Source organism: Rana temporaria, chromosome 5 (genome assembly GCF_905171775.1).
Source record: "Rana temporaria chromosome 5, aRanTem1.1, whole genome shotgun sequence".
In the NCBI taxonomy this organism is placed as follows: domain Eukaryota; kingdom Metazoa; phylum Chordata; class Amphibia; order Anura; family Ranidae; genus Rana; species Rana temporaria.
In genome coordinates, this window is record NC_053493.1 from 115,931,512 (window position 1) to 115,951,384 (window position 19,873).

General features: G+C 42.8%; 1 protein-coding gene across 4 annotated transcripts in view; it reads right to left on the minus strand.

Annotated features, from left to right (window-relative positions):
- Positions 1-2,632: 2,632 nt before the first annotated feature.
- The window catches only part of ATP2C1 (ATPase secretory pathway Ca2+ transporting 1), a 144,840-nt gene continuing 127,599 nt past the window's right edge, over positions 2,633-19,873 (minus strand). For all 4 annotated transcript variants that reach the window (XM_040353044.1, XM_040353046.1, XM_040353043.1 and 1 more), the window contains 6 exons: positions 14,168-14,236; positions 13,738-13,854; positions 10,629-10,776; positions 8,367-8,462; positions 6,333-6,474; positions 2,633-3,381 (listed from right to left, as the gene is read on the minus strand). In XM_040353044.1, coding sequence (XP_040208978.1) covers positions 3,251-3,381; positions 6,333-6,474; positions 8,367-8,462; positions 10,629-10,776; positions 13,738-13,854; positions 14,168-14,236 — 703 coding nt within the window. In that variant the 3' untranslated portion in view covers positions 2,633-3,250. The remainder of the gene's footprint in view (positions 3,382-6,332; positions 6,475-8,366; positions 8,463-10,628; positions 10,777-13,737; positions 13,855-14,167; positions 14,237-19,873) is intronic.

Consider the following 19,873-nt stretch of genomic DNA (forward strand, 5'->3'; position numbering starts at 1 on the left):
TCAATGATAAACTTGGCGGCTGTGGCCGCCACTGTATTACATGGAAGCATGCACGCAAGCTAACCCCCTTGGGAGAGAGCTTCCCAGAAGGGGGGGGGGGTTAGCTCTTGCGGGGAGGAGCCAAGACAGCTGCCGAGGGACCCCAGAAGACGAGAAGCATCAGGGCCACTCTGTGCAAAACGAACTGCACAGGAGGCAAGTATGGTATGTTTATCATTTTAAAAACATTTTTTTTAACCTTTACAACCCCTTTAACTGCACTGCCTTTCATTTAATTAACTCCTATGTGTAAAGTGCATATATTTCAACAATGATAACTGCTCTCATTTGCAGCATTTCTTGACGGTGGTCCTGGCTGGCAAGCCCTTCATGTTTTACAGGCCTCCATTTAGAAATGCAACTATGCTATATAAAAAAAAAATTTTTTTTATATATATATATATATATATATATATATATATATAATCTGGCAATGGAAAAGCTATTTGGCATGGATGGGCAAATTGACTGATATCCCACCTATAAAGCCGAAGAAGAGAGACCTATGTGTATGGAAAGCCTAATGCTAGGGCTAGACTGATGATTAAAGCTCATTAGTACCAAGCTATTAAACTACAAGTTGGCAGTCATCTCATTGGCAGCACATTGATTTCACAAAAAAATTGTGTCATTTTAGCAATGTATGCCAAGGTACATTGCAGTATACAATTAACAGCTCCTTTCACCTTAGAGACTGAAATATTGAGAGCCAAGATATACAGTATGTGTCTGATAATGCCGTATTAACCCCATGATTTAGGCCTCTTGCAGTCACCTGTGATTCCACAAACAGCTGCTCAGGGATCACGAGAACGATCAGTTCTCAACCTTCGAGCCAGCAGGGGACCGATGCTGTATCCACCTAGCCAAGTAGAATTCTTAAGAATTTTTTTTTTCCCCTATACATGTCTTTTAATAAAACACACTGTTCTGATATTGGTATTATACACAGTATTATACACAGCACCGAATAGTAAAAAGTGTGCATTACAAGAAAACCAATTAGGCAGGCTTTAAAGGTTCAGATAATAAAACTGGTTTCAGCTATAATTGTCTGCTAAAACAAATCATTAATTCAGCTAAAGAGCTGTACTCAGGTAGAAGTGGCAACACCAGTCAAGGCAACCAAACCAATATAAAGAAGAATTTGAGCAGGGGTTCAAAGATGTGTGGCGAGGGGCAAATGCAAATGGTTGAGTTATAACTCCCTGTCACAATTAGCAGGCAGTATCGCCACTGAACACATAACATTAATGTTAATGGGGCAGCACGGCGCAACCTCTCTGCAACGCACACAGAAGTGGAACAGGATTTTTTTTGTAGGATTAAAACAGGAGGTGAAGAGGTGACACATCAACTCTCAGCTGCCTGTGAACCGCACATTGCATTTCAGAGGGGTGGCAAGGTCTGAGCAAACCAGAATAAGCTTTTAGGGTCTGAAATACAAACTTGTTCAACAGCCGAGTTATATAATAAAAGGGAGAATCAAAACAGCAGCTCTGTGTTGCTATGAGACTATTCAATTTTGATATCAAACATCTTGATTCTGTTGACAATTTAAATGTAGTAAAAATCTTGTTAGCAGTAATGCCAACCTGCAGGTCCTTTGTTATGCCTGTCCTTGAGGGGCCCAATGGACACCTAGCTCAGACTGTATATGGGGGCTCAACTTTGGCCCAATTTGTGATTAAGTTATACCCCGTCCAAGGCTGGGTTCACACTACTGTGAACTGGATGTGGGTTTTCTCTGCACCCAACTCGCATTTGTCAGATTGTGACCGGCTCTCTATGGAGCGGCTCCGGTGCGAATTGCACTGGAGTCATGTGTGTCTTCTGGTCCGTTTCAGGTCTGAATTCAGCCCAAAATTTGGGCTGAAATTGAACCCGAAACCGTGAATGGAGACGCACCGGACCCCTGCTGTGAGCCGCTCTGTGCTGCGGTGTGAACCCAGCCAAAAAAAAAGCCCTGTTGCTGGTCAGTTGACTGTCAAATAGAATGTTCACAGCCTGCAGAGTCCTCCCGCCTCCTTGCAGCTGAATGACAGGAGGTGGTAGGGTTTAATCTTTGTTTAGGTAGAAGTCAAGGGCCCAAGTCTAGACCTGAGATCCAATGCTCTCTGCAGGGACACAGCTCAATTTGAATATTGAAGCTTTGGCTTTTTTTTATGTCATACTTGCCTGCCATTTGCAATGGTTTTGCACAGAGCAGCCCTGACCTTCTTCTTCTCGGGATCCTCTGCTGGCACTCTTGGCTCTTCCCCCTTAACTAGTGCCCACAATAGCAAGCTGCTTGCTATGGGGGGCACTGGTGCATGCTCACTCTTGAGCCCTACTCCATTCGTCCATGAAACTATGGTGCAGCTCAGCCCGACCCTTGCTCTCTCCTCATTGGCTCACTGGCTGTGAGAGATAAATGTGTGATAATGTAGATGGATGACAAGTACAGTGATAAGGAACAGAGGGCAGTAGCAGGGAAATGGCTTGCACACTTCCAGCCCCCTCCCCTTTCTCTTACTCTAACAGTGTTGCTAGACATATATAGATCTCTTTTAAATAAAAAATGATTATATATATATATATATATATATATATAGCATTTCTTCAGGCGTATTTAATCAGAAACAAACTACTAAAACTAGAAAATTTAGCCGTCCTCAAGTGACATATACACAAGGCTGAAGCTGTGATATTCAAAATAAATACAGAATAATAATAATATGGTCAAAGGAAACATGGCACATGATGTGCGTTTCAGCTAAACAGCTTCAAAGACTTTAGAAAACATTTTTCTTTTAGTAATAAAACCCCATAAATTGGAATATAATTATATCATTATGTACATATATATATTTATTAAAAAAATCTCTGACTACATACGTAAGCGGTTTGACTGTACAAAAAAACCCTCAAACCTAAGTTTTGGTGGAGAGAGAAAAAAGGCATACACCACAGAATAATTGTTCCTCCTTTATCACTCATCTCTGCAAAACACCACAAGTCCTTGGAATACTTGTATGGTTCTTTAACCGTTGGGCTGCAGTTCCTGCAAATGCCACTTGTAGCTTGTTGCCTTACACAAGTCCATTCTTGTCAGCTGTGAAGACTACGCAGGAAGCTGCAGAAGGTTTCCTTTCTTGCAAGCCATTGGAGTGCCTTGGAATTGAAGCACTATTTCCCCGTATGCAGTTAAAAAAAAAGAATGCAATATGCATCATACTTCAAGAAACAAAGAGTACGGTGATTCTTTGTGCTTCTGAACTCCCTCTCGACTCCGCTCAACTTTTTTAATGATTTCCGATACAATACATACAGAAGATGTCAGTCCTATTAGGAACAGCAAGTCTGAAATGTAGAACAATTAGATATGAGATTGCTGAAACAGTAATGTAGTTGGGTACATAGTGATAGGAGCATTTCCACTTTAACGTCAATCAATATATATATATAATAGATAGATAGATAGATAGATAGATATCTATCTATCTATCAAATGGCAAAACATTTTTCCTTTTCATTTTGGAGACACAAACAAGAGAAGGTGAAAGGAAATCTCTCCAAACTGAGGGGAAATCACCGTCTGTCAGAAGTCAGCAGAGCAGCTGCCCCTTTGGAAAATTTCCCCTCACCACCTACTCTTAATCTTTTTCATTCTGTGACACAAATCACCATGTAAATAGAGGAGGAATCTGCCCAGAAACAGATGGCATTAAAAACATAAACATAAGAAATTGCCAGCACTTAACCAATCAACATCAGGATTTTATGAGGTTATTTTGCAAGCGCAATATACAGCGACACAGAGTAAATCTTAAAGTAGAACTATATGCAATTTCATTCATTTTGGATATAGCCAGGGAGGGTTATAGCCCCTGTAAGGTTTTTTTTGGCATCTTTGTCCTATTGTGGAGATTTACCTTAACTTCCTGTCCCATAGCCAAACAGGAAGTGAGGAAATTCCTGCAATTTAAGGGAATCCCTTGGGGAACCCCAGGTCACCAGATCTGGGTGTCACCAGTGGAATATTTCACCTTCATTACTTTTCTAGGGACAACCCAATTTTTTTAATTTTCTTTAACTTTCACTCTGTTATAATTTTAAACAGGACAAATAGAGGGGAATATTCTTAACGGGGACACAGACAGAAATATAAACTGACAGGTGTTCTAATCCCTTTCCACTATCCAAAACTATAAAAAATAAAGTTTTGCCTTTAGTTATACTTTAACACACTTATGTTTTAGGGCCACAATGGACCCAGACAGCTTGTCCGTCACCTTAAGGGGCTGGCTGTGGCCCCTAAACGTTTTTTGGCCTTGAAATATTGTTGACAGTGTCACTCCCGGCCAGAGCTTTTTTTCTCAGAAAATAGGTGCAGGAACTCAACCACCACCCCATTCAGATTTCACAAACAGTAGAAGGGTCTTAAAGGGGCATTAAATACCAGAATTGCATTACATACAGAGTGCAGAGTTCAGGGGGGGTTACACACAGAGTGCAGAGCTGTCACTTGTAAACACAGAAACCAGACTTCTGTGTTTACAAGTGATTGTGGCGAGCAGGCACAAAGGGTCTGAGCCAGAGGTGGTGGAACTGAGTTCCCCCAAGTTCCCCCTGAAAAAGAGCCCTGCTCCTGGCAAAGAAATGGAAGGTGTGTGGTGCTGAATGAATGTTACAAAGAAATGAAAAACTTGTCTGGGTTTTTACCACTTCTATGCCATCTCTAAAGTAAAAAAGAATTGGGCTTTAACTTTTTTTATTATTCTTCTGAATATTTTCAGCGCCTATAAAAAAAAAAAGTATTCTTCCTTTCTACCGAAAGATAAACTCCAGGCAGACATAAAAGACAAATGAATGCAGCTCTCCAATAATTAGTATTTAAAGAGTACCACCCAAAAATGGAACTTCCGCTTATCATGTTCCTCCCCCGCCTCCGGTGTCACATTTGGCACCTTTCACGGGGGAGGGGGGGCAGATACCTGTCCAATCCAGGTACTTGCTCCTACTTCCGGCGAAAGATCACAGCAGTAACTGCAGCGGTCTACGCCATGTCCGGCCCCTCCTCTGTTCCCACGCCGTCTTCTGGGAGACACACAGGTGCCAGAAGAAAGCAGGGACCAGTCAGGACATGCAGCATGACTCGCGCATACGCAGTAGGGAACCAGGCTGTGAAGCTGCAACGCTTCACTTCCCAAATCCCTTACTAGCGATGCCAGCACCTCCACCCGGAGCTGAGGGGATGGATCGGTGATGGGTGAGGACATCGCGGGCGCCCTGGAAAGGCAAGTTTCCTTATTTTCAAAGTCAGCAGCTGCAGTATTTGTAGCAGCTGACTTCGTTTTTTTTTTTTTGTTTTTTTTAGGAGGAACTCCACTTTAAATTTATTTTTCTTACAGTTAAGAAAAATGTGTCTTCTACCTCGCCAGACAGGGCTATGCTGTGTGTATTTGTGTCTATTCAGTCCTGAAACTAAATACTTTGACATGCAAAGCAGCTTTCGGATGTATTTAAATCTATTTAATCCGCTGTTTGCCTGGAGTTCAGTACATATATATTAGGTTGTGGTTTGCAAGCCGCTTACTGGGGGGGGGGGTTATGGCTGAAGCTATCGGGGCCATAAACCCTGTATTTCCTTTCACCCGGTGGCTGGCTTTCTCATGAAAGCGCTCCAAGCAGCTCCTGGGCCGCTGGAATATTTTCCGAATCGTCTGATCACGGTGCCGCCAGCTGATCACGCATGTGATGAAAGACTAGATCATCTTTGATCACCTCTATGGCTTTTTGAGGACCAGAGCGAAGTGATGTAAATTCCGGTCCAGAGTGGGAGTACATATTTTTTTTTTTTTTAAAAAGCAAAAAAATAAAAATATATATTTTATCTTCCGCTTTTAAAAGGTAAAGGAGAGATTTGGGGTCTTTTTGACTCCAGATCTTTGTCACTATTCCACAAGCGTGTGCAATTTTAAAGCAAGACAAGTTGGGTATCTATTTACACGCAGTAAAATCATATTTTACAAAATATGGGTATATATTGTGTTTTTAAAAATTCATTAAAGTGTATTTCCCAAAAATTGCGTTAAAAAAAACGCTGCGCAAATACAGCGCGACATAAAAAATTTGCAACAATTACCATTTTATTCCCTAGGGTGTCAGCTTAGAAAATATATAATGTTTGGGGGTTATAATTAATTTTATAGAAAAAAAACGGATTTAAATTTGTAAACAAAAATGTGTATTTATGATTATATATATATATATATAAAAAAAAAAAAAAAAAAGTTAAATTTTTCCAATACCTTGGATGCTGAGACTTTCAGTCTGGAAAACTTTCTGTAAAGGTGGGAAATAAATGACGAGTAACTGGCCCATGATAGAACCAAGAACCGCATAACAGAACATCTTATTACTGCACAAGCCAATCTCAAAGACAGATTTTGTCTGTGGAAGACAGAAAGAACAATGGCAGAAGAATATAAACCAACATTTTTTTCAGATGAATATCACAATGTAAATATATATAGCATATACACACACACACACACACACACACACACAGCACCTCATACCCAAGCCTATTCTCAGTGCCTAAGACGACAACCCACAGCAAAGATCTATACATTTTGAGCTGGGCAGTTTTAGGGCCCTTTCACACGGGGCGGATGAGTAATGATCCGCCTCCGTATGTGGACGTAAGCTCAGCGGGGATCGCTCCGTATATCCCTGCTGAGCCGTCGGATGACAGGGTGGTCCCCGCACACTGTCTTTTCTCCGCTCTCTCCTATGGGGGGAGAGAATAAACACAAACCGTATGTCCGCGTTCATCCGATCCGATGACGGAAGAAAAAAAAAAGATCTTCTTCTGTCTGCAAAATCGGATGTTTACGGAGGCGGGTGATTATGGGTGTCAGCGGATGTTCATCCGCTGACACCCGCAATCACATAGGGAACAATGTATGTCCCTTTTTCATCCGCAAACAGATGTGAAAGGGGCCTTAGAGTTCATGAGATTAAGGCCTCATGCACACTGGACGTTTTTACAGCAGCTTTTTTTCTGCAGTAGACGTTTTTTCTATAGTCAATAAACTCTTCATCATGTTATCCTACGTGTCCATGCACATATAGGCTGTTAGCAGCAGTTTTGGGCAGTGACGTTTTTAAGCAGTAAAAAAAAAAAAACAAGTGGGTTCTGAGAGACGTTTTCAGCTGTAAAAACGCTCCAACGCTGACAAACGCTCAAAAACGTCACTCACCAGCGTTTAACATTTTTGATCCATTGAAATGCTAAAAAACTATATTAAAAAAACGTTGGAAAAAAAAAAGTAAAAAAATAAAAACTTGCTGCAAAGCTACTGCCGTTTTTTTATAACGTTATTTTAACGTCCAGTGTGCATGAGGCCCAAGTATTTTTTCCTTTACCGTCTTTAAAATCCCCAAAATAATCTCCAAACTGCAACAATCTGGAGCAGGATTTGAGGTTTACACCAAAAGATTTTTTTTTAAATCTCTAAAACCATTCATCTCCACTGTAGCTCAAATCTTGGGTATTTTTAGAACGTAGCAGCACAAACACAGGGACCTGAAAAGCATTATAAAAGGATGTTTAGAAATTCATGCAGAGACTGCCGGAGAAAAATATTTTACTGTATATGGGACCGGCGCTATAAATTAATATCTGTGTTGTCATTGTTAAGCAAGTGAAAGAAATGTACACAGAACATAGAACTGAAATGCAGCTACACACATTAAAATATTATTTTTAAAAAACGGGTAATATTAAATATAATATTAATATTAAATATAAATAAATCATTATACCCCAAAAAAATGGATGTATTTGTTTTAAAGTGGTATTAAAAAGACATACATTTAATTTTTTTTTCCATTTTGGGATTTTTTTTTTTACATAACTAAAAAAAGTTGACCATTGTAAGCCCCCCTGTAAGCGTTAAATGGCTTGTCCCAACCCTCTGCTACTCTGTCTGGACAGCTTGGCCTATTAGGGCCTGTTCACACTGCCACATGGGTTTAATGTGCGGAAGCCGTCCAGTGACCCAGCAATAGGGGGGCTCACTGCAACGCATCACGCAGTACCCTTTATTATTTTGTACCAACTTTACTTGATGTGCAGGAAAGTGTTACTTCATTCAGGTCGCCGTACAGCAACGCAGTGCATTGTGCTGCTGTACAGTGACATGCGATCCTATCCTGTACACTGCACTTTATTGCAGCTCACACCTCTGGGCGTGTTGCAGTGTGAATAGGACATAATTGTTTTCTGTGTATCCTAGCAGTGACCTGCTTTCATCCAAAATTTGAGAAAGGTTTCTCACCTGTGACCTTGAGCTTAAAGCATTGAACATGTCAAAGAAAACGAAGCACGTGAAGGTCATTGTTGTGTCTCTTGGAGTGATAACGTTATCCCGCAACTGTCAAACAAAATAAAAATAAATTAATAAAAAGGTTTTGTTTTCATGTGGGATGCAGACTTAAAAAAAAAAAAAAAAAACACTTATGACTTGGCAGCATTCTCGATTCTCTCTGGAGGACACAGAACATCTCCCCCCTCTATATTATGGAAAACAAAAAGGAGGGGGAGGTGTTCTGTAGTCCCAACACACTTCCTGTCCCATGGTAACCATGCTGCACCTCCATAGATACAGCAGAGTCAATGAGCATGGTCACCCTGGGACGGGAAGCATGTTACTGGCAGAATCACCAGGTGATAATAAAGGAAATGAAATAAAAAAACAAAACAAATGCAGCTACCACATCTAAGGGCTACTAAGCTTTAAACTACTACATATTTACTCTTGGGTTTAGATACAATTTGAATAGGACAATGCAACAAATCACTATAGAATTTGTGCAGCACTATTATTGCTGTTTTTGTGTCTTTGGCGTGTTCCTCTTCACCTCTCACCCCACCCATCCTGTCTATAGTTTGTGCAGTCCCTAAAAAAGGGACTCGCTGCTTTACAGGCTAGTTTCAGTTTCCCAGCTGAAAAAGGGGGTTAGGGAAGAAATTGTCTTATTACACTTCAAAAGATTGCAAAAAACATCCTTTGTACTGTTCTTATCTGAAGTAAAACTACATTGAATTCATCCCCACCCTATTAGATTGTAAGCTCTTCTGAGCAGGGCCCTCTTAATCCTCTTGTATTATAACTGTATTGTCTCCCTTTTATATTGTAAAGTGCTGTGTAAACTGTTGGCACTATATAAATCCTGTATAATATGTGTCTGAATTGTTAAGCTGCCTGTGGATTCTGCAAAGCTAGCAAGTGACCATACTATCGGCACAGACTGAGTTTCTGAATAAACGTCATTGCACAATTGATGGTTTTAAAGCACTATGGAACTTGGTGATTTTGAGATTTTCTTTTTTTTTTTATTTATTACTTTTTATAGAGTCATTAGAGTTCTGAGTTTATCGGGTATGAGTTTGCACATTACCACTTTGTATTATTGCACGTTAGCACTTTATGGTTGACTCATATTGGTATGTGTTGTAGGTTTTGTGATTTATAGAAAGACAGTGCACCATTTTTTTATATTTACTCATATCTTGTATTCGGCTCTAGTGGGAGCCGCAATCTCAATTATTGTAAGACACCAAGCGCAGGTAATGTTACTTTTTTTAGCACTAGAATGAATATAAACTTGAAATTGTACAATGCACCATCACGTGACATTTGTCAGATTGTGCCATTTTGGTTGTGAACGAAATAGTGTAAAATTATCTCTAAGAACATACAAAAAAATAAAACAAAAAAAATAAAACAAAAACTAAGGGCCAGATTCTCGTAGTTCTGCGTATCTCTGCGGCGGTGTAACGTATCCGATTTACGTTGCGCCGCCGCAACTTAGACGAGCAAGTGCTGTATTCTCAAAGCACTTGCTCCGTAAGTTGCGGCGGCGTAGCATAAATCGGCCAGCGTAAGCCCGCCTAATTTAAATTTGGATCAGAGGGGCGTGTTTTATGTAAATGTACTGTGACCCGACGTGATTGAAGTTTTTCACGAACGGCGCATGCGCCGTCCGTGGAAATCTCTGTGTGCATTGCTCCCAATACGCCGCAAGGACGTATTGGTTTTGACGTGGGAACGACGGCCATACTTAACATTGTTACGCCGCACTTATGCCACCATATAGCAGGGGGCAACTATACGCCGGGAAAAGCCTAACGTAAACGGCGTAACTTTACTGCGTCTGCCGGGCGTACGTTCGGGAATTCGCATTTCTAGCCAATTTGCATACTCTACGCGGAATTCGACGGAAGCGCCAGGCGCATAGATACGACGGCGCAACGCAGAGATACGACGGCGTATCTGGAGATACACCGTCGTATCTCCACTGAGAATCTGGCCCTAAATCGATAACCAACACTAAGGACCAGTTCACACCAGATTCAGTTCCATGCAGTTCCGTTATTTCTGCACCGGAAACTGACTGCAATGTATTCCAATGGCTCTGTGAACTAGAGCCATTGGAATACATGTGCATGCATTTTTAGTGCAGAAAAAATGCGCACAGAACTGAACGGAACTGCATCTGGTGTGAACTGGCCCTAAAGACATAGAAAAATGACAAACCTCTCTCCAGAAGACAAATAATGTTCCGCACACTATGATGAAGGAAGAGATCAGAATTTTTATGATCAAGTTTTTGGTCAAAATGCTATCCTTTGGGTTCCTTGGTGGTTTTCTAATAACGTCTTTGTCAACAGGCTCTACCCCAAGACTTAAAAACAAGAAAAAACAGAAGGTTAGAGTTCATCAGAGAAACCAAAACCTGTTATACAATTTAAAATAATGTGAAATCCAAAATTTCCTAATCGACTTTATAGACATCATAGTCCATTTAAGAAAATAAAGCAATTGCAGAAGGTGAATGTAAAATGCCCAAAAAAAAAAAAATATTGCATCAATAATAGAGTAAAATCTGCACTGAACTACGGTTACATAGACCTGTGTGTGACTGTGATAAACGGCAAAACTGTCTCTTCTCTGTGTGTGCAACGTCAGATTATTTCCTGACACTTTATAAACCATTTGTGACCCCCCTAGGAATCTAGGGATAAACCCAGCAAAGTATTAGAATTCTCAGAAGCACAGAGAATGTGCCAAGAAACAAGCGGTGTACACCCGTATTAATATTTATATCTACCTAGCTGATGGTAACCTCATGAATACAAAAAAATTCATTTAAAAGAAGCAACATCATCTGTAATACAGAGACTAAAATGTTTATATATTGGCCCTGTTCAGATACAGTAAAACCTTGGACTGCGAGCATAATTTGTTCCAGAAACATGCTTGTAATCCAAAGCACTTGTATATCAAAGCATTTTTTTACAGGGCATAAAAGAGAAGAGAGGCACCTCTAAGTGTAGCAATAAGTTGATAAATGTTGTACCTTCATTAAATGTAACCATATTGCTACACTTAGAGGCTCCTCTCTTCTTTTTTATACTCAGTTGTGACACTCTTATATCAAGACATCGCTTGTATATCAAGGCAAAATTTATTAAAACATTTTGCTTGTCTTGCAAAACGCTCTCAAACCAAGTTACTCTCAAACCAAGGTTTTACTGTATAGGCAACGCTATGAGAAAGGTCTGTTCAAATATGGGCGATGCTTTATGAAAACATATCTATACAGGTTCTAAATACAAAAACATTGCGTTGCAGGCCTTTGGCTCCTTTCACACTGGTGTACTTTTGCCATGATTTTCCAGTGCAACAAAAGCGCATAAAAACGATTCCCTTTTAAATCCTACGTAACTGTTCACATCACTGAGCGGTGGATGCGTTGTGTTTTGAAAAGTCCTGTAGGTTACATATTTCGTCCAGTTTTTCAGAAACGCACCAAAAAGGGGTATTCCATTGTGCAAGTCAATGGGAATGCATGAAAAGCACACTTCAACTGCGTTTTTGGTGCATTTTTTTGATTAATGTGTTCATGTTTCACAAGTGCATGCTAGGAGTCAGGAGACTAGAAAGCACACAAAAAAAATACATTAAAAATGTATAAACACGATAAGATTTTTTTGAACAAGCACAAACCAGGTATATATATATATATATATATATATATATATATATATATATATATATATATATATACACACACACCCACCAATAAGGGTGATGAGCAGCAACTTCTTATATTTGGACTGTGACAGTGCTGCGGACAATCTGACACTAAATGACACTAAGTGGGAACTGACTGACATCACCAGTGACACGAATACAGTGCTAATACTATACACAGTCACTCTAATAATGACTGGGAAGGGGCAATCAAGGGGTTAAGTGTGTACCTAACAAATGTTGTGTGTATTTGCTGCTTTCTACCAAAAGTCTATTTGCTCCTTCTCCCTGCTTTGGGAGGGGAGGCGTGGCCGTGTGCGTGCTCAACCCAGAAGAAGGCAGCACTGTACAGGTACAATCGCTGTGCCTGTAGGAGTTGCCTGTCTGCAGTACAATGCGGATGGTCGGTCCTAAGGTGGTTAACCACCTCAATACATACATACATACATACATACATACATGGCCCCCCGCTAAGGTGGTTATACTGGTTAAGGCTACAACCATGATCCCAGTACAATTTTTCTAGAAGCGGATTCTCTAAAAGCAAGACAGGTTTGGCATCCATTTCCTCGACATTACATATTCTTTTAGATTTGACCAACAAATTGGGTATTAAGGGGTTTTGGTTCATCAAAATTAATTTTTGTATTAAAAAATTATATATAAAAAAATTGGCACGCAATATTTGCGCAACCGCGAAAACGTGCGCCAAAAAAATAAAAAATAAATTGCAACGCCCTACATTTTATTCTCCAGTGTCGCATTTTAAAAAATAAAATAAAAATATATATGTTTGGGGGTTCCAAGTAATTTTCTAGCAAAAAAAAAATGCTGATTTGTACATTAAAGCGGGGGTTCACCCGCACATAACACTTTTTCCCCCTTAGATTCCTGCTCGTTTTGTCTAGGGGAATCGGCTAGTTGTTTTAAAATATGAGCAGTACTTACGGTTTACGAGATGCATCTTCTCCGTCGCTTCCGGGTATGGGCTGCGGGACTGGGCGTTCCTATTTTGATTGACAGTCTTCCGAGAGGCTTCCGACGGTCGCATCCATCGCGTCACGATTTTCCGAAAGAAGCCGAACGTCGGTGCGCAGGCGCAGTATAGAGCCGCACCGACGTTCGGCTTCTTTCGGCTACTAGTGACGCGATGGATGCGACCGTCGGAAGCCTCTCGGAAGACTGTCAATCAGGAAGGAACGCCCGCTCCCGAAGACCCATACCCGGAAGCGACGGAGAAGATGCATCTCGAAAACGGTAAGTACAGCTCATATTTTAAAACAACTAGCCGAATACCCTAGACAAAACGAGCATCCATCTAAGGGGAAAAGATCAAAAAAAAATCATTGGGTGAACTCCCGCTTTAAGGAAAATGTCAGAATTGCCCTAGTGGTCAAGCAGTTAAGCACACCAGTGTGAAAGGCCCACTCTTCCTTCATTATTCATCTCTCAATGACCCTACTTACCAATCAAATTCTTCCTTTAATTCTCCCACAATGAGACAAGGAAGAATATGATTGGCTGTTATTGGCATGCAAGAGTTTTTCCTCCAAGGACATGAGGCTCGGTCTCTTTAAATTCATCAGTCCAGTATGCAAGTCAATCTTACCTTTGGGCAGGAGGACCATCCATTATAATATTAATCCATAATATCTGCATGGCATTGAGGGGGTTGGGGAAATTCATTAAAGTTGCAAGAGATATTAAAGTCAGCGCAGCGATACTCCTAAAGGGAGAAAAAAATATTACATAGAAAAAGTGTAAAAGGCTGGATTTAATCATATCTGTTTCAGCTGCTATTCAATGGTTATTGACTACAGATAATGGCAATGCAGTGCCTGTGTGTTCAACACAACAGAAACAATCCCCCCCATGTAATAGAGCAGTGCTGATTTTCTATGGAAGAATAACATGGGGTCAGTTTCATCATGTGTACAAGTTGGTGACGCCAGTGCAGGACATTTAAGTTTACACAATGCAGGACAAATGGTAGTGTGACGGCAGAAATGTCATAACAAAAGGAACAATGCTCTACTTACGTGCTAAGCTGGAAGCGAACAAAGTTTTTAATGTTATTGTAGATTCCTTTTCCTTCTTCAATGGCTGACCTGTAATTACAGCCGTTTGACATCCTGTTATTTTCTAGGAAAAGAAATCTTACACAACACCATCTGCACTCGCTATAATACAGCGACAAGAAGATGATACCAGCTGTATTATACATACATGTGAAAAAAGATCCACAACCAGCTTTGTGAATGTTATTTTCAGGGTAACAAATGACCGCCATGAACTACTTTATACAACACAACATAATATCAGAAGATATACAAAAAAGAGATTTTTAATACAGCTTACCTGTAAAATCTTTTTCTTGGAGTACATCACGGGACACAGAGCGGCATTCATTACTATATGGGTTATATGGAGTACCTTCAGGTGTAGACACTGGCAATCTCAAACAGGAAATGCCCCTCCCTATATAACCCCCTCCCATAGGAGGAGTACCTCAGTTTTGTAGCAAGCAGTATGCCTCCCAAAATGGTCCTCAAAAAAGAGGGGTGGGAGCTCTGTGTCCCGTGATGTACTCCAAGAAAAAGATTTTACAGGTAAGCTGTATTAAAAATCTCTTTTTCTTTATCGTACATCACGGGACACAGAGCGGCATTCATTACTATATGGGATGTCCCAAAGCAATGCTTACAATGAGGGGAGGGAGAACATCTCCAAGACAAAAGGATTTAATTTAGAGATATACTCAAATCATAATAAATCCAACTTAGTTGAGAAAAATAATTTTAAATTTTAAATTTAACTCAAAAAAGAGGAGCCCCCGGAATCCGAGGGTCTCAAACTGCAGCCTGCAGCACTGCCTGCCCAAAGGCTGTATCAGTATTCCTTCTTACGTCCAACTTGTAGAATTTTGTAAACGTGTGGACAGAAGACCAGGTTGCCGCCTTGCAAACTTGAGCCATAGAGATCTGGTGGTGTGCTGCCCAGGAGGCGCCCATGGCTCTAGTAGAATGAGCCTTTAATGATACTGGAGGAGGCAACCCTTTCAAGCCGTAGGCCTGAGTGATTAATTGCTTAATCCACCTAGAAATGGTGGACTTTGCAGCTGCCTGCCCCTTCTTGGGCCCATCCGGTAGAATGAACAGCACATCTGTTTTCCGGATCTTCTTTGTAGCTTTAAGATAGGCCTTCATGGCCCTGACGATATCCAAGGTATGCAGCAACCCTTCCTTTCTGGAAGTAGGTTTAGGGAAGAAGGATGGTAATACCAAATCCTGGTTCAAATGAAAACTGGATATGACCTTCGGTAGGAAGGAAGGATGAGGGCGGAGAACGACCCTGTCCTTATGAAAAACAAGATATGGTTCCTTACAGGATAAGGCCGCTAGCTCCGAAACTCTTCTTGCGGAAACTATGGCAACCAAAAATACTAACTTCCTTGTCAGTAGAACCAAAGGAATTTCAGCCAACGGCTCAAACGGTTGTTTCTGTAAACTTGACAGAACAAGATTTAAATCCCACGGACAAAGCGGGGATTTAACTGGAGGTCTAATACGTAAGACCCCTTGAAGGAAGGTCTTAACCAGCGAGTGGGTGGCCAGCGGCCGCTGAAACCACACTGACAGAGCAGAAATCTGTCCTTTGATTGTGCTTAATGCCAATCCTTTATCCACTCCTAGCTGGAGAAAACTTAATACTCTATCGATGGTAAATTCGCGAGAAAAGCCATCGCTTGGACTCACACCAGCCTACATAGGCCTTCCAGACCCTGTAATAAATCACCCTAGAGACCGGTTTCCTGGCTCTGATTAGGGTAGAGACTACTTTCTGAGACAGACCTCTACCCCTGAGAATCAGGGATTCAGCTTCCAGGCCGTCAAATTTAGATGCCGTAAGGCAGGGTGGAGGATCGGACCTTGCGATAGCAGGTCTGGCCGTAGAGGAAGAGTCCAAGGGTCTCCCACTACCATCTTTAGGATGAGTGAGTACCATGCCCTTCTGGGCCATGCTGGAGCTACCAGGATGACTGGTATGTGTTCCACCCGGATCCTGCGCAGCAGGCGGGGTAGTAACTGGAGCGGGGGAAACGCATAAAGAAGTTTGAACTGATGCCAAGGGCAAACCAACGCATCGGTTCCGCAGGCCATCGGATCCCTTGAGCGGGATATGAACCTGTCTAGTTTCTTGTTGAGTCTCGATGCCATGATATCCACGTCCGGCACTCCCCATCTTTGGCAGAGTGCTTGAAAGACTTGTGGATGCAGAGACCATTCCCCCGGCCATAGAGTCTGGCGGCTTAAGAAGTCCGCCTGAAAGTTGTCCACTCCTGGAATGAATATTGCCGATATGCAGGGCACATGCGCCTCTGCCCATAGGAGAATCAAGCTCACCTCTCTCTGAGCGGCTTGACTCCTGGTTCCCCCTTGGTGATTTATGTATGCCACGGCCGTGGCATTGTCTGATTGAATTCTCACCGGGAACCCCTGCAATTTTGACGTCCAAGCCCTGAGGGCTAGTCGAGCAGCTCTGAGCTCCAAGATGTTGATGGGCAACTGCTTCTCTGGCTTTGCCCAAGTACCTTGGCGAGTGCAACCATCCAAAATTGCTCCCCAGCCCGTCAGGCTGGCGTCTGTGGTCACTATCTTCCAAGCCACTGGGCTGAAAGACTTCCCCTTCAGTAGATTCTGAGGGTCTAACCACCAACACAGACTTTGTCGGACTCTTGATAAGAGCGGCAACGGGATATCCAAGGCCTGTGGCCTTCTGCTCCATGCTGACAGGATGGCTGCCTGTAGGATGCGAGTGTGGCTCTGGGCGTATGGTACCGCCTCGAACGTGGCCACCATCTTGCCTAGTAACCTCATACATAGGCGAATAGTCGGTTCTTTCTTGCTTAGAACCAGTAGGATTAATTCCTTGATGGCTTTTACCTTCCTCAGAGGTAGGAACACTCCTTGTTGTTCTGTGTCTAATCTCATGCCGAGATATTCCAACTGCCTTGTGGGCTGGAAAGCTGACTTTTCTCGATTTAGGACCCAGCCGAACCTCTCGAGGTATTGGACCGTGAGGGCCACTGCTCGCTCCAAGCCGGGAGACGAGTGGTCTATGACTAGGAGGTCGTCCAGGTATGCTAGGATCGTGACCCCTTGGATCCTTAGCTTGGCTAGGATCGGAGCTAGGACCTTCGTGAACACCCGGGGGGCCGTAGCCAACCCGAAGGGAAGCGCCACGAATTGGAAGTGACGCGAAGCCACCATGAAGCGTAGATATCTTTGATGTGGCTGATAAATTGGAACATGAAGGTAGGCATCCTTTATGTCTATGGACGCCATGAAGTCGTCCTTCTGGAGTGTGGCAGCTGCTGACCGCACGGATTCCATCCGAAATGAGCGGATCTTTAGATATGCATTTACCATCTTTAGGTCCAAAATTGGCCTGACATCTCCATTGGGGATGATGAATAGGTTGGAGTAGAAACCCAGCCCCTGTTCCAGGACTGGCCGGAATCCGAGGCGGATCGTTTGGAATCCTCGACTCCTGGAAATGAGGAGGAGGAAACCTTAGGAAATCTAATTTGTAGCCTGTGGCCACGGAAGACCGTACCCACTCGTCGGGAATGCTGGCTTCCCAAATCTCTGAAAAGAGTCGCAGCCTTCCCCCCACCTTCGTGGGTGGGGGCGCCCCTTCATAAGGTTGGCTTGGGGGCTGGTTTTGCTGGTTTGCGAAACCACTGCCTTTTGCCTCTAACAGCCTGTCCTTGTGATTTGCTGTTGAAGCCGAAGTTTGCTTTTGCAGGAGGCCGTCGATACTGCTTGGCATTAGAGGGCCCCTGCCCAGGGGAATACTGTCGTTTAAACGCAGGCCCCTGAACCTTCTTCTTAGTTGGCAAGAGAGTACTCTTGCCGTTTGAAATGGTCTGAATGTATTTATCTAGGTCTTCTCCGAAGAGTCGTCCTCCATGGAAGGGGAACCCTACCAGGAGCTTCTTGCATGGGGGCTCAGCCTCCCAGCTTTTTAACCATAAGAGTCTTCTCATATGGATAAGGGATAACGATAAACGTGACGCTTGCTGGATAGAATCCTTGATTGCGTCTACCGTAAAACATATGGCCTTAGGGACATCCGAAAATTCTTCTGCCTGCTGGGCAGGAATAAGTTTAAGCATCTGCTTAAATTGATCCGATAATGCTTGAGCGACCCCAATCGCAGCCACAGCTGGCTGTACTACTGCCCCTGCAGTAGTGAAGGAGTTCTTAAGTAGTGCTTCCAAGCGCTTATCAACTGGATCCTTGAACACCTGTATGTTTTCTACAGGGCATGTTAACGATTTGTTAACACATGAGATGGCTGCGTCCACTGCAGGAGTAGCCCATCTTTTGGAAAAATTTTTTTTCTTCCATAGGATATAGGACAGAGAACTTCTTAGGTGGTAAGAAGATCTTATCTGGCTTGTTCCAATCTTGGAACAAAACTCCCTCTAATAGAGGATGGATCGGAAACACAGCATTGCTTTGAGGCGCCCTCAGTGAGCCCAAAGCTGAAACCGTCGATACCTGGAGATCTGGTACTGGCAAGTTGAATGCCCTATGGACCAAGTCCGACAATCCTTGAATCCACCAGCTCTCCCTCAGGGAGACTGCCCCAGACTCCTCTGTATCCGGATCTTCGATCCCTGAACCTACTTGGTCCTTGTCCAAGAGGTCGTCCAATTCCCCTGAGGAAAGGACCTCCTCTTCTGAGGGTCCGCGCTCGGGCGACGGAGATCTATTCCGCTTACTGCCCCGCATAGCTGCGGCTATCATTTTACCCATGCTTTTCTGCATCTCTTTTAAAGAGGTGAGTAATACCTCCTCCGTGACCATCTTAGGGTTGGACTGACCCGCGTCAGCTCCAGCCCCAGATCCCGATGGCCCCAAGGCTCCCTGTGGGGAAAGCAGCGGCATAGCATTGTCCGAGACCTCAGACTCTCTGGGGGAATCCCCACCTCTTGTACCCTTGTTTTTTGATGCCATGGTACAATACCGAGGTACACCTGCTACTTATTGGTACCTGGGACTTATAAATAGTTAAATGCCCAAACACCTGTTTGGGGGATAAAAAATGCTTCCTCTCCCCTAGATGACACTTTTTTTTTTTTTTTTTTTTCAAATCTAGGAAAGAAAAAACATTCTGTCTCCCTGAGTAGTATTGCAAGAAAAACTATGAGATGGAAAAGAAACAGCCTATTTCTAGGCTTGAAAACAGTCTTTCTGAAGACTGCAATATTCTTTCTGGCCACTGTGTGTCCTCGGCGCCCCGTGCTTGCCGTTCTGGTCTTTCCTCCTCAGTTCCAAAGTATTGAATGAGCTATATGGAACAAACAAGGAAGGGCCGCCCCTTCCTTAAGCCACTGACCCGCCCTTCCCCCCCAGCAATCTCAAACAGGAAATGCCCCTCCCGACAGGGGGGGGGGTGGGGTTGGGAGGAAGGGACCTCTCTGCTCCAGAGGTCGGCGTTTTGCCTGCTTTGCAGGCCGTGAGGAGGAAGACTGAATGGAGCATCGCCTGGAGGCTTGCAGGTAAGCACAGCTCTCTGACACACACATATACTTTTATATCACACAGGCCCCACTCAATGCTTTTCCAACACTACAAGGGAGGTCACATCTTATGGGGAATAATACATATAGAGCCATCCTATCTTTATGATATGTGACTAGTTTGCCAGATGCAGTGCATAACTTTAGGCATGTC